We start from the raw sequence: 14233 nt of genomic DNA on the forward strand, positions 1-14233 counted from the left end.
TGGTGGTTTTCAGTTTTTTTTCCTGCTTTTTTCAGAATGATGATCAAATGAGTCTGTCAAGTCCTGTTGATAGTGAGTTCTTCCGCACACTGCTGGCAGAAGAAGGGGGAGATGTGAAAGAGTTACTGGATGCAGAAGAATACCTGGTGCCTCAGCCCGGTGGCATGTTCAACACACAAGGAGAAGTGAGAGCCAACGGACCCAGCAGACACCACTCTCACCGGGTCAGAGATGATTAATAGAATAATAATATATAATAATAGATCATAATTATGTATGCCCTCTTGTTGTTTCAAACTAATTTTTCTTCTGTGGAACAAAATGAGAAGGTTTAAAGAATGTTCATGCTGCTCTCTGTAGTGACCAGGTCTGGGAATGGGAAATCAGCAGTTGAAACTGTTTCAGGAAATTATAATATTCAAATAGAGCTACATATTTTTGAGGTAGCAACATCTATGGTAACATCCAAAACTAAAATTACCATAAGAGCTATGATTTAAAGGGGTGGTTGACTGGTGTTTTTCTAGGCTTGATTGTGTTTATGGGGTGCAGTCTAACATGTGTTAATGCTGCTTTTTTTTTTTAAATGCATTATTTTTCAGATAATTTACCTTTATTCTACACCGCTCTGTCCATTCTCTTTTGAACGCTCCGGTTATTTCCTGGTTTTATGAAGCCCCTCCCTCAGAAATACATGATGGGCTCAGATTGGTTAGCTGGGCCAGTGTGTTGTGATTCACTAAACTGCTAGTGCGAACTGGCAGTGCAACTTGTGAATCCATTAGAATCGTTAGAAGACAGAATCTCGATTCATATATGATTAGATTTTTTCATGCACCCCTAGTTTTAACAGCATGGCAACAGCTCTTCCTCTTCTCTAAAGTAGCGCAGCATGGCCTCGCCCCCTTTGTTGCATGTTCCTGGGGGCGGGGTTTATCAGGGTTTGTGATTGTCAAAAATATACCTATAGAGTCCTTCATATCTCCAAAAAGTATTTAGTTTTATCATATTTATAAAAGAAAGATACAGCTTTACAATTCTCTCCAAAAACAGCCAAGCTCCTGGAGGCGCGCCGTGAGCGGAGCTAAAGAGTGATGAGCATTTGAGCGCCGATCACCAACAAAACACAGACATTTGATGCTGTTTCACTTACCGTCTGCAGTTCTGAATCATGACCGGGATCTTTTATAGCTTGGACCGCTCCATCTTTCAGTATCAAACAATGTGCAAATGATGTGCTCTAGTCGATGCGTGTGTGGGCGCGCTCTTCCGGGAGAAATGCCCATATGAGTTCCACCCTTCATTACGTCAGGATGAGCCATGATTGAAAAAACTTTGGCCATGCTTAGTATAAGAATACAACTCTTTAACAGTGGAAACAACTCTGAATGCATGAAACAGCATTGAACCCCCCCTTTAAAAAAAGTGAAATCGCAATCAACTTTAAACAACTTTACCATTCAAATAATATAAGTCTTGACAAATATAAAATGTATTATTAAAATGATAAACCACACATTTCAACCTAATAAATTATGTATGTTATATATAATAAGGCAGACAGGCTGAACGAAAATGCAAATTCACTCTGACAGTAGGTGACGCTTATGGAAAAGCAGAAATACAGTGTTAACCATGGCTACATCTGTACACCAATCAGTGCTGCACTTATAAACACTACTTTATTAGATGTGATACAGAGGTAAGATTAAAAGAAAGTGCAATTGGAACTCAGACAGTCTGTTAATGTACATTTAGATATAAATACATATAACCCCTAAACAGCCCCCCCCCCAGGTTTGAGAAGAAGAACTCATGACAAGACTGAAATGAGGGAAAAGGCAACTCAACTCAACTCAAAGGCAAGACAGGTGTGCAAATTAACTAAATGACAGGAACACAAGGAAAACTAGGTCACAGGACAAAAAAACAACATTAAAAAAGAACTAAACTGTGACAGATCGACCCCCTCCAGAAAGGCACGACCTCGCGTCAATAGAGAGTCCAAAAAGGAGGCCTGGGGAGGTGGAACCAGGGATTTTAGCTCCTTCGATGACGCCGGCAGTGGAGACCCAGACGAAGTTGAGCAGACACGGAGCCTGGGCAACACAGAGGATCCAGAGGGCCAAGGCGTAGCAGCAGGCTGACTGAGGACGAAGGTGAAGCCAGAGGGAAGGAGGAGCCTGACAGAGCCGGAGGGATGGATGGATGAGGTGAAGCCAGAGGAGTGTAATCCTGAGGTGGCGGATGGTCGACGACTGACCAAGGTGGAGCCGTCAGGACGTGAAAGCCCAGTGTAGCCGGTGGGATGGTGGAGACGAGAGAGCAAGGAGCCAAGGCGGAGTCGATGGGTCGCAGTGCCGAGGTGGAGTCAAGGATCCAGTGGCTGGAGGCGGAGACAGGGGATCCTCACGCCTGAGTGGAGCTTGCGACTGGAAGCCCTGATGCGAACCCACATAGGTGATGGCAGGCTGAGGGTGAGCGGAGGGGATGACAGGTGGCAGCGGAGATACAGTAGGACTTGGCTACTTGGCAGGAGAAGGAGTGCTTGGCTGGCATAGCAGGCGAAGGGAGATGGATGCATGTCCAAAGTGGTGCCAGAGGGTGAGCAAGACAGGGTGGGTACGTAGGGTTACAGTCCATGGTGGAGATGATGGGACTTGAGGCGGATGAGGAGCGTGCAGCTGGCAGAGAGTGCGTAGGGGAAGTGACAGGCAATAGAGGAGAAAGAATGGAGTCAAAGTTAGAACTAGAAGGCGGAGGTGGGATAGGGAGAATGGGTGGGCGTTTGAGGGACTTAGGTGGTTCAGGGCAGGAGGGACACATAGAAGACACAGAAGATTTAGGGCTGGACAGAACCAACAGAGACACAGAAGTTTTAGGGCTGGATGAGACCAGCGGAGACACCAAAGATTTAGGGCTGGATGGAACCAACAGAGACACAGAAGGTTTAGGCCCTCGTACTCCACTAAGATTCCCACTGGCATGATTGATGTATCTGGCTCACACACCTGTTCAGACATCACGTCGGGCTCTGTGGCGTTATCTGGCTCAGTCTCCTTTTCTGGCTCTTGAAACGCGATCTGCTCGGGCTCTGTGTCTGCGGTGGGCTCAGGCTTACGATCTGTTTTGCGTGGGGATGATGGCTGGCTGGGCTCTGGGCCACGCTGCGGGAAGTCTGCACGTTGGGGCTGGACGCTGATGTGATCCTCAACATCCACTTCGTCGACTGTGAATGCGGATCCTTTCATCCACAGTGCGAAGGTCTCCATGGGGCATGATGAAGCGGCTGTCGTCGTCCAGCCTGTAACAAAATCCCTTCATCAAGCAGACCTCATCGCAGCGGGCAAGATGGCAAGCGTCCAGAAACTCCTCTACATAGTCCTCCAAACTCCGGCCACTCTGAAAGATGAACACGACGGTCCCTCGCGGATCCAGGTTGGATGGTGGCATGTTAATGGCTGCGAGGGTGCCGTAGCGTTTCCTATCCTTCATCATTCTTTTGGGTTCGGTCTGCTGTCACGGCATGTGTGGGGAGAAAGGGCACGACCAGAAGAGAATAAATCTCAAAATACATTTAATGACTACAGCGAACAGGGTATACACACCCACAGGTAACGACGAGACTAAACCCCAACTAACGACACAGAGGGCTTGAAATAGACCGGGTAATCAGTTGACCTGAAAAAGAAAACTGACATTAGAAGAGTTTGTATAATTGTCGTTTATTACTGTCTTTTTTGGCAAACTAAATATATTCAGCAGCATATATTTTGTGTTTGAATTGAGATGCCTTTGAGAATACAGTGGGCTTGTGTAGCTAGAAACATTAGCATTTGTGTATTTTCTGTAGAACTTCGGTTTCATGCCAAGCCCCTGTTGAAAAAAAACAGCATATGCTGGTTAGGTATGTTTTGAAGCATGGCTGCTGGTTTGAGCTGGTTTAAGCTGGTACTTAGGTGGTCATGAGCTGGTTTAGGCTGGTCATGAGCTGGTTTAAGCTGGTCATGTGTTGGTTCTGAGCTGGTCCTGAGCAGGAGCTAGTAGCTTAGGACCAGCACATTACCAGCTAAGGATCAGCTTAAACCAGCTCAAACCAGCAGCCATGCTTCAAAACATACCTAACCAGCATATGCTATTTTTTCAACAGGGGCAGTCCCTGAACTGCTAACAATCATGTAACTGTTTTTTGTTTTTCTTCTCCAGAGTACAGATCAAGGCTTAGAGGTGGATGGAATGCCAAGCGGGAGGGAATTGTACTCTTCCGTCAGCATGGTGGGGCAAAGTCAGTACCCAACTCTTCCTGTGAGGGCAACAGCCAATGGCATGTGGCCTGGTACACAATACCCATCTCTGGTACGGAGCATATCGCACCGTTCAGCCGGAGGCCAATCAGACTCAGTGTTTTTGGACGGTTATGTGGAGGACAATGGCCCTCCATCCAGTCCTTGCCGCTATTCTAAAGACCCCACCATCCCCAACGGCATAGATGGAGAGATGGAGACTGATGGTCCTAGCAGTTTCCTTTCACACACACTGCCACGTGGAGCACACACACAACCTGGTGAGTGAAATATATCATTTGCAGTAGGCAACTAATTTTACTTCCATAGTGACATATTTTTGGTAATGAATACATCATCCAAATGAAAGAGTAATTTCAAGGGAAATCAAGTTTTGATTAAATATTATAACGACATAAATATATATACAGGTTTTGCATATTAAATTAATAAAAAAATCACCTCAAAATGGTCAATAACCAATAAATGGCAGATGTTAAAATGCTATATATTGTTATTATTACACTGAACAAAATTATAAACGCAACTCTTTTGTTTTTGCCCCCATTTTTCATGAGCTGAACTCAAAGATCTAAGACTTTTTCTATGTACACAAAAGGCCTATTTCTCTCAAATATTGTTCACAAATCTGTCTAAATCTGTGTTAGTGAGCACTTCTCCTTTGCCGAGATAATCCATCCACCTCACAGGTGTGGCATATCAAGATGCTGATTAGACAGCATGATTATTGCACAGGTGTGCCTTAGGCTGGCCACAATAAAAGTCCACTCTAAAATGTGCAGTTTTACTGTATTGGGGGGGTTCAGAAAACCAGTCATTATCTGGTGTGATCACCATTTGCCTCACGCAGTGCAACACATCTCCTTCGCATAGAGTTGATCAGGTTGTTGATTGTGGCCTGTGGAATGTTGGTCCACTCCTCTTCAATGGCTGTGCGAAGTTGCTGGATATTAGCAGGAACTGGAACACACTGTCGTATACGCCGATTTATATGCAAATTTAGAAAAGTAGTCAAAAAGTAATCAAATGTAATCAGTTACATTACTTTAATAAAGTAATTGGAATAGTTACACTACTTATTACATTTTAAATCTGTAATCTATTACATTTCCGAAGTAACCTTCCCAACACTGATCATCTAAATTAAGAATAATACACTAAATGTCAATTATCGGCCATTCACTGATACTGTACAAATAAATTGTGCATTTCAACAATTTTAGTAAACACTTAACTCAATTAAGTCTCACTCCACATTGTTGTTGATGAATATCCTTTTTCCCGAATAAGCAAAAGCTGCCATTTCACACTGCATTGAAATCATGGCGTTAAAAGTGTTGAAGTCAGTGTTTTTTAAATATTCTCTTTGATTGCAGAGTATGTGAACCAGGACGTCCCGTGTGAGCGTCCCAGCACCCTTCCACGCAAAGCGAGCGAGAGGAGATTCATTAACGGCCTTTATACAGGGAACAGTGTGGAGAACCCAGAGTACCTGGTGCCAATGCGCAACATCTCCCCCATTTCACCTGCCTTCGACAACCCCTACTATCATGATATCGCAGCTAAAGCTCAGGCAGTCGCCAGAGCGTCCATAAATGGAGGTACGACTCACAGGCAGCCGAATGGCTACATGACCCCCACAGCAGAAAACCCAGAGTACCTGGGCTTAGCAGAGACATGGAGCGGTCAGATGGAGTATACTTGAGAGGAAGCATTCGGTACAGCTTGAGTGCAAGTGTGAGCGGTGAGGTTGTGTGCGCGAGCGAGTGAGTAAAAGACGTATTTTGTGAAGGACATTCTCAATCTGAATGGTTTCTCATGGCTTTCTAACTAAATCATTATAACTATGTAGCATTGTGTACTGGAGTTGGAACTTGAAGATGGATGCATTTCCAGTCTTTGCCAAAAAGTCAGCCATCTGACAAAAACATGGTACGTTGTTGTTTTTTTTAAGACTGCTTGAATGATGTTAACACTGGATAATGTACACTACAGTAAGGACTTTTTTTGGGGGATTTTTTGCTTTTGGTCATCTCGTAAAACATTACCTTTTCTGGAGATTCAATTCAATTCCAAGCCAGGACCGTACACACTGCTTTCCAGAGTGCTGCGTGAGAGCCGGACGGGAGCTGGACACAATCAAAGCCGCTCTGTTCTGTGTGTAAAGGCCCTGGGTGAGCAGCTACAGTGCCAGCGAATGAAAGACTGACATTATTGCCATACGAAATGGGCGTTGTGTGTTCAGCGATGCAACTGGCTCTGAAGATTCATCAACATTTCTTATCTGTGACATATCCAGGTTTTCTGATTTGTTTGGGTATTTTTTTAAATTCCTTGTGTTTGAGCATTGACTATCTTTATTATGGGCTGGGTCACAGTTGTACAGATGTATATGTAGAGCAACAGGTGTCCAGGTCATATTGCACCCTGATTTTAAATATTGTGCATAAAGAAAATTCGAATGCCTATGTTAAGATGTTTGCTTAAGATTATATTTATTATAATTAATTGCATTTCCTCCCCAGAATCTCATTAGTGTACATATGAACTGTTGTTCAAAAGGTTGGATTGATACTTTTATTCAGCAAGGTTGCATTTTATTAATTTATACTATAAAAAAGTAAGTGTAAAGACTATTTAGTCTGTTTTAAATAAATGCTGCTCTTTTGAACTTTCTATTCATCAAATAATTGTGAAAAAAATGCACCATGGCTTCCACAAAAATATTAAGCAATAAAAACAAAATTTTTAATTATAAAAAATGTTTCTTGAGCAGCAAATCAGCATATTAGAATGATTTCTAAAGGATCATGTGACACTGAAGACTGGAGAAATGGCTGCTGAAAATTCAACGTTGCCATAAAAGACATTTTAAAATTAGTGCTCTTAAACAATTAATCGTGATTAATCGCATACAAAATAAAAGGTTTTGTCTGCATAATTTATGTGTGTTCTGTGTATTTATTATGCATATGTGTATGTATATTGAAAATATTTACATGTATTTACATGTCTATATTTATATTCATATAATTTACATTATAAATATATTTAATATATAAACATAACATATTATTCTGAAATATATACATGCATGTGTGTGTATTTATATATGCATAATAACTGTACACAGCACTCATACAAAACCTTTATTTTGGATGCGATTAATCATGATTAATTGTTTGACAGCACTAATTAAAACAGAACACAGTTCTTTTAAATTGTAATAATATTTCACAATATTACAGTTTTACTGTATTTTTGATCAGATAAATTAGGCCTAATTAAATCTTGATTATTTCAAACTTTTGAACGGAAGTGTTTTATTATATGTATATATATATATATATATACAGTGTAATTTTCATCATACATGAATGGAGGAGTTCTTAATTAAAATAAATGTCATGATGCAAAACGTCTTACTGGTATTGGTAGAATTAATTTTCTTTAGGCAAAAATATGGTTTGTTTTGGTTCTTTTGATTTTGGGTTTAAATATGACCTGGATATATTTTAAGGTAAATATGTTTTTTATTATGATGTTATCTAATGGAATTTCTTCTTTGCAGTGATGAATACAATGTGGTATTAACTGATACGAAGGGGCCCTTACTATCAGACCGACTGGTTTAATTGTAATAAGATGTTGAAATCAATGTTTAACCCCAGATGTGATCATTGGAAGTTCATGTCTATTGTGATTAATTTATAAGAACTTCTTTTAGGCACGACACATCCTACTCATTTAAATTTGCCTCACATGTACGCAGAAAGACGGCTAACACTAAACACAGTGTTGTGGAGTAAATACTTCATGTTTAAGAATGTGGTCTGATTTCCATATATTAGCAGCTGTGGCCTCCGGCTGGACGAACACCCCTTCAATGCCTCCATTGTTCCAAATGACAACGTGTGCCTTTTGTTAACTACCGGACTCCAGCGTCCAGTTAATATGTCACTTCTTTGAGGAAAGACGTGAATGTTTTGTCCTTGCCATGTCAAAACGAATTGCCATTTCATACATTATGCAGTTATTTTCACTAAACCACATCTTAAATTACAGATGTTTGAAAATCTATCAGGCTCTCGCAGTTGATTGTTGTTTTTCCTGAATATGAAATGAGAAATTTAGCTTTGGGAGTATGTGAAGCAGTTGTCACAGATGATGAACTGGGAGTGAATGGAGGCGCTGGAGTGAGAGAGTGATATTATGTGTGCTAATGGCACTCCAGTGTGTTTCGACATCAGCTCAAACAATGACGTGATTGTTTTTCACAGTAAGAGATGGGGGGAAAAAATGTTCCTTGTCTCTGCATAGCCAACACAGTCTTTGTAGTTTTTTTGGTTCAGCTTGAAAAATTAGTAGAAATAGATACAAAATCATATAGTAGCAATCCTGAGCATTGGGGAGCTTTAACTAGTTTTCCAACCAACTTGTTTTAGCAATTGCGTTTGATGCCACTACTGATGCAGAAATAACACACCTCCCCTTTGACAACGTTTGACAATGAAATTAAGCACCTACAGTAGCTTCTGAGTTTTAGTTCCAGCTTTTTTTGTAATGCCATATATCAACATTGATGCCAGCCAAAATTATTTCAGGATCCAAAGTCTATGCAAGCACATCGAAGGAACTTTAAAATCTGTTATTGCCATGATTTTAACAAAATATACACACTTTGAATGTTTAATATTGAATGTTGTACTTTTTATATGCATAATTGTCCAAATCTCAGCTTGTGGTTGATGTAATATTGCTATTTTTCTTGTGAGCCAGCAAGTTTTATTGTAAATATACTGTATACAATAATTGACTCGATGCACTGTGATCTGTACACTCTACTTTGAGAACTCAAATGGTGCCAGTTTGCAAAAATCTTTTGAGAGATATTTTGAACAGTGCTTCTGTGTAAACCAGACTTGTGCCAAGTGGCTTATTAGTGGTTTCTGTATTACTGGTAAGGAGGTACATTTTGATGCCTACAACTGGGGTGAACAATCTCATCTGCTCTTTATGTTATTCTACAAAAAGTCTTTTGTGAGATAATAAAATTAAATGAAATCAGAGACAAACTCCAATCCATGTGATTTCATGGCATCTGTAGCACCAACTCATCTGCTTCATGGAGTTTAGGTAACATGACTGGATGCTTTAGGAAGTTCATGAATCAATGTCAGTATAACCTGTCCTATTTAATATTCATTAACTATATTCATTCTTCCGTTAGTGTTATATATGCTTAGAAAGCATAAGCTTAAGTTTTCAGAAGATTGTTGTTCATAATTTGCCAGTTCTACATATAAATTATCTTGTGTTAAAAAATAACTTTAAAAAACCTTTTAATTCATCTTTTGATATACAAATAAATATACAGAAGAATATACAGATGCTGTATCAGAACTCAAAACTAAAAAAGTCCAAAAATAGCATTTATTGATCTGACTTATCTCGATCTGAAATCTGTGACCTGTGATGAACACATGGCCATCGAGTCACAAAATGAGGAAGTAGAGACCAAGAAGATAAATGTTCATGTTTAATGATAAGAGTAAGTCGAGGAATGTTGGGCAAATATTGTGCTTTTCCAGTCGTATATCATCAGCAAACAGTGCCACACAGAGGTCAGTGTTCAGCAGACACTGATATCATATTCCAGTAAAAATGTTTTTAATATAAAAATCTAAAGCTTAAAATTTGTTTTAAAAACAGATCAAGGTGCAACTATCCAAAACAACCTAGAAACCAAATAACAGCACCTTAGCAACTATCTACAACATACTAGCAACCGCTTAGTAATCACCCAGAACATCAAAGCAACTACTAAGTACAATCTATTAACTGCCAAACGACCATCCAAAACACCCTAACAACTTCATAGCAACACCCTATCAACCAACCAGAATACCAGAGCAAAACCCTAGGAACCACCCATAACATCATAACACCTTAGCAACCACCCAGAACACCTTAATATGTAACAATGCATAGCAACACCTTAGTAACCACCCTAACAAGTAGAAACTGCATAACAATAACTTAGCAACCACCCAGAACACCCTAACTTGTAGCAACACCTTAGCAACCACCCAGAACACCCTATCAAGTAGCAACTGCATAGTAACCACCCAGAACACCAAAGCAACAGCATAGAAACTCTCTAGCAACCATCCTGAACACCCTAACAAGTAGTAACTGCATAACAATAACTTTGCTACATGTTAGGGTGTTCGGGATGGTTGCTATGCATAGCAACACTTTAGCAACCACCCAGAACACCCAAGCAACAACATAGCAACACCCTAGCAACCATCCAGAGCACCCCAAGTAGCAACTGCATAACAATAACTTAGCAACCACCCAGAACATCCTAACATGTAGAAACACCTTAGCAACCACCCAGAACACCCTAACAAGTAGCAACAGCATAACAACCATCCAGAACACCCAAGCAACAGCACAGAAACACTCTAGCAACCACCCTGAACATCCTAACAAGTAGCAACTGCATAGCAATACCTTATAACCATCCAAAACATCCTATCACCTTATTAACTACCCAGAACACCCTAACATGTAGCAGCTGCATAGCAACACCTTAGCAACCACCCAGAAACGCTACTGAAACTTAAAACTACTTTAAACATTCAAACTTTTTCAGAGAACATTGTCTACAAAAACAGATTTTTATCATATAAAATATTATTTGATAAACCAGCAATAAACGGACCTTTAAAAAAAACAGCACCCAAAATACCCTTATTTCTCTTTTAATATGAAGCTTTTTCAGTAATTTAAAGCAACATTTCATTTGAAATAGTGAAAATACTCAAATATCTAAACCGCTATTCTAAATGCATATTCTTTACTCCAGAAAATGATTCTCTTTGGACTTTTTAAAACACTTTCTGTAAAGACAAGTCTTGACTACAAAAAAGGGATTGAACATTGTTTTAATTACAGTAAATAGACAGAATACTCCAGACATACAGAGGCATTCTTTGGTTAGGTTTACGGTATCATTACAAAACATTATCAGCTACTGTACTGTGACTGTTTCCTGAGTCTCACTGCATGTAGAACATATCATTGATGGTCACGGACATTCATCTTAAAGTTTGAGATGCTTATGTTGTGGCTTTTGTAGTATTTTGTCCTGTAGTGTTTGTATTTAAATGTTTGTTACATTCCTTTGTTTGCTGAAAAGCTTGAGTTTTTATTCTGATTTAGGGCTGTCCTAATTGACGGGCAGCACAACATGGTTAACCAAGATGGTCTTCCTAACATCCACAACACAATAAAGCTGGTGATGTGAGCAGGGTTGATTGTGAATGTGTTTTTATGTGTTCTCATTGTTCTGTTACGATAAGCTGATTGATGGTGTGTTGTGATTTTAGCTGACCGGTAAGGCAGGGTCAGACATGTGTTTGGGAATTTCTTCCAGGTGTGATGAAGTGTCCAGGTTGCCAGGCAATGAGGGAAAGTGGAGGGACAAACAGAGGCGCGGTGCATCTATCAAAATGGGCTGAAGGGCTGGGGCTGAAACAGCATTAGTTTCCAGTTTATCGGGTACACAGTCGTCTGACGCAGCTCCCATGTGAACACCACTGGACAGAGAACCCTGGGAATTTGACTTGAATGTGGAATCTGGCTGGGCTGAACTCTGGAAACACAGAGTTAAAGAAAGTTAAGTTGTTTTATAATCAATAACACTGTTGATTGTCATCAGTTTAGTGAATACAGCTAAAGCTAAAGGTTAGTATTTAGTATCAGGTTTTTTGGGTTTGTAATGACAAATTAAAAGTTCTGTTAGTAATCAACCCTTGTTAAAAAGAAGTATACTTGAGCATACTTTGAAAAGTATGTAATAATATACTTAAAAATATATACACTGTCAGTGCGGATAGTTGACATACAGTGGCGCTGCGCTACGGGCGACCCAAGTTCGAATCCCGCTTCGAGGACCTTTCCTACCCCTCTCTTTCTCCCACTATATATATATATATAAATATATATACACACACTTCTATTTTATATACACTTGCTATCTAAAATTCAGTTAAAATGTATTATATGTATTTAAATTTACATAAAATATGATTAGTTGAACTTAAGAGTGCGTATTTGAGCTACTTCAGTAGGTAACTTCATAATAAGTAACTTTATAATTATTCTATTATCTTTAAATTATGGTTCAAATGTACTGACAAGTATTTACGGTAAACTAAAATATATAATTTTTCTTTGCAATTTTATTGTTTTTAATAGACGTATGTGCCAACAGTATTACTACGCTACTGTCCACAGCAATCAGCCCAACACTTTAATGTTTATCTATTGAAACTTGTGTCATGTACCTAAAAATATTTGTAATTACACATTTGTGATGAAGTTGCAATGAACTACATTTAAAATACATTCACTTTAAATATATCAAATAAACACACTACAGTGAAATTTTAAGTACTTTATATGCTTTAGTATGTTAGTCAACACATCAAAACAAGTGTACTTCTTTAAAGCATGACAAAATATTAATAAAATGTACTTTAAAGTAAACTTTTAATTGTAATCATTATAATGAATTCAATTGTAATAATTTGACATTAGTACAAAGTACACTATTTAAAAGTGTACTTGTGTGAGTTAAGAAACAGTCATATAAACCATAAAAAAGTTTATTAACTGCAAATACAGTATTTTTAAAAATAAAATTTTTAAGATCTGAAGTACACAACAAAAGCACATTCAGTATAATTAAAACACAGGTCTTTTTGTGTGGCTGTGAAAACCACTTTTACTGGCCAGCGTTTTTACCTGAATAGTGGTATTTCTACTGTCCAGCTGAATGTTTGGGATCAGGTACATGCTGTGAAGTACTGGTGTGCTGTTTCCGTACAGTATAGCAGGGTCAGGAGTGTGGTTCTCAGGTAATACAGTGCTATATGCTGGGGGCACTGGAGCAATCTGTCGCTGGAGAAGCTGAAGGATCACATTAATGTCTGCTGTCATTCTGGTCTCCAGTCTGAGAGAAACAGAACAGAAAAGCAGCATTTAAGTAGCTATTTGCTAGACACCTTCATCCATTCAAATATCATCAAGTGACAGCCCCTGGTCACGATATGTATCAATGGAATGAAGAAAGCATCATGAACAAAACATTCTTCATTCTCATTCTTCATGATGGCAATAAATGACAACAGAACTGTCGGTTTTAGTTAGTTTAAGTGTTTGCATCACCTACCTATTGAGTTGGCTCTGCAGGAGCTCCAGTCTGGACTCAAGTTCACAGGGTTGATCCTCAAAGAGCGGTGGTGGTAATGAGGTCCGGACAGATAGGGGGCACCAAGTCTGTTCAGCGAAATGAGCTACCTGATGGTCAGGCCAGTAATGGTACAATCCAGATGGAGGAGGAGCTTGTATTAGAAGGAGATATGGAATAATAACAATCCAACAACTCAAGAAATGCATTTGGATTTTCAGTATGCCATTTAAAGTTCAAGTTTGTGAGATTTTAAAGATGCACTTTTTCAACTATCAAAATGTTATTACTAAATAGTAGTTGCAATGACCTAAAATGACCCATTTTCAGTGATGTATTTTTAAGGCCAACCTGGAAATTTTCATCACCCTGGTTCCTTCAACAAAAGCCTATTAGGATTTTCTCACTGGCTATTGTAGAAACTGAGCTCTGTGATTTAATTTAATTACAAAATATATTTAATTTTTAATGAAATTTTATCTCCAGTGTTCTGGATGGTTGTTATGCTGTTGCTATTTGTTAGGGTGTTCTGGGTGGTTGCTACATGTTAAGGGGTTCTGGGTGGTTGCTAAGTTATTGCTATGCAGTTGCTACTTGTTGGGGTGTCACATGATGTTAACATCACCACGATTAAACTTCCAACAACTCTTTCAGATGTTATTAAAAA

At 39.3% G+C, this 14233-nt stretch overlaps 2 protein-coding genes across 2 annotated transcripts in view; one reads left to right on the plus strand and one right to left on the minus strand.

The window, feature by feature from the left end:
- Window positions 1–8145, plus strand: part of erbb2 (erb-b2 receptor tyrosine kinase 2) — a 41128-nt gene extending 32983 nt beyond the window's left edge. The window contains exons 25-27 of the mRNA XM_058792960.1: window positions 36–224; window positions 4207–4564; window positions 5681–8145. Coding sequence (XP_058648943.1) covers window positions 36–224; window positions 4207–4564; window positions 5681–6009 — 876 coding nt within the window. The 3' untranslated portion in view covers window positions 6010–8145. The remainder of the gene's footprint in view (window positions 1–35; window positions 225–4206; window positions 4565–5680) is intronic.
- A 1341-nt stretch (window positions 8146–9486) lies between these two features.
- kcnh6b (potassium voltage-gated channel, subfamily H (eag-related), member 6b) overlaps window positions 9487–14233 on the minus strand; it is a 28202-nt gene continuing 23455 nt past the window's right edge. The window contains exons 10-12 of the mRNA XM_058793129.1: window positions 13549–13720; window positions 13122–13329; window positions 9487–11967 (exon numbers count right to left, since the gene is read on the minus strand). Of these exons, the coding sequence (XP_058649112.1) occupies window positions 11698–11967; window positions 13122–13329; window positions 13549–13720 (650 nt within the window). The 3' untranslated portion in view covers window positions 9487–11697. The remainder of the gene's footprint in view (window positions 11968–13121; window positions 13330–13548; window positions 13721–14233) is intronic.

This window comes from Onychostoma macrolepis, chromosome 12 (assembly GCF_012432095.1).
Source record: "Onychostoma macrolepis isolate SWU-2019 chromosome 12, ASM1243209v1, whole genome shotgun sequence".
Lineage (NCBI taxonomy): Eukaryota > Metazoa > Chordata > Actinopteri > Cypriniformes > Cyprinidae > Onychostoma > Onychostoma macrolepis.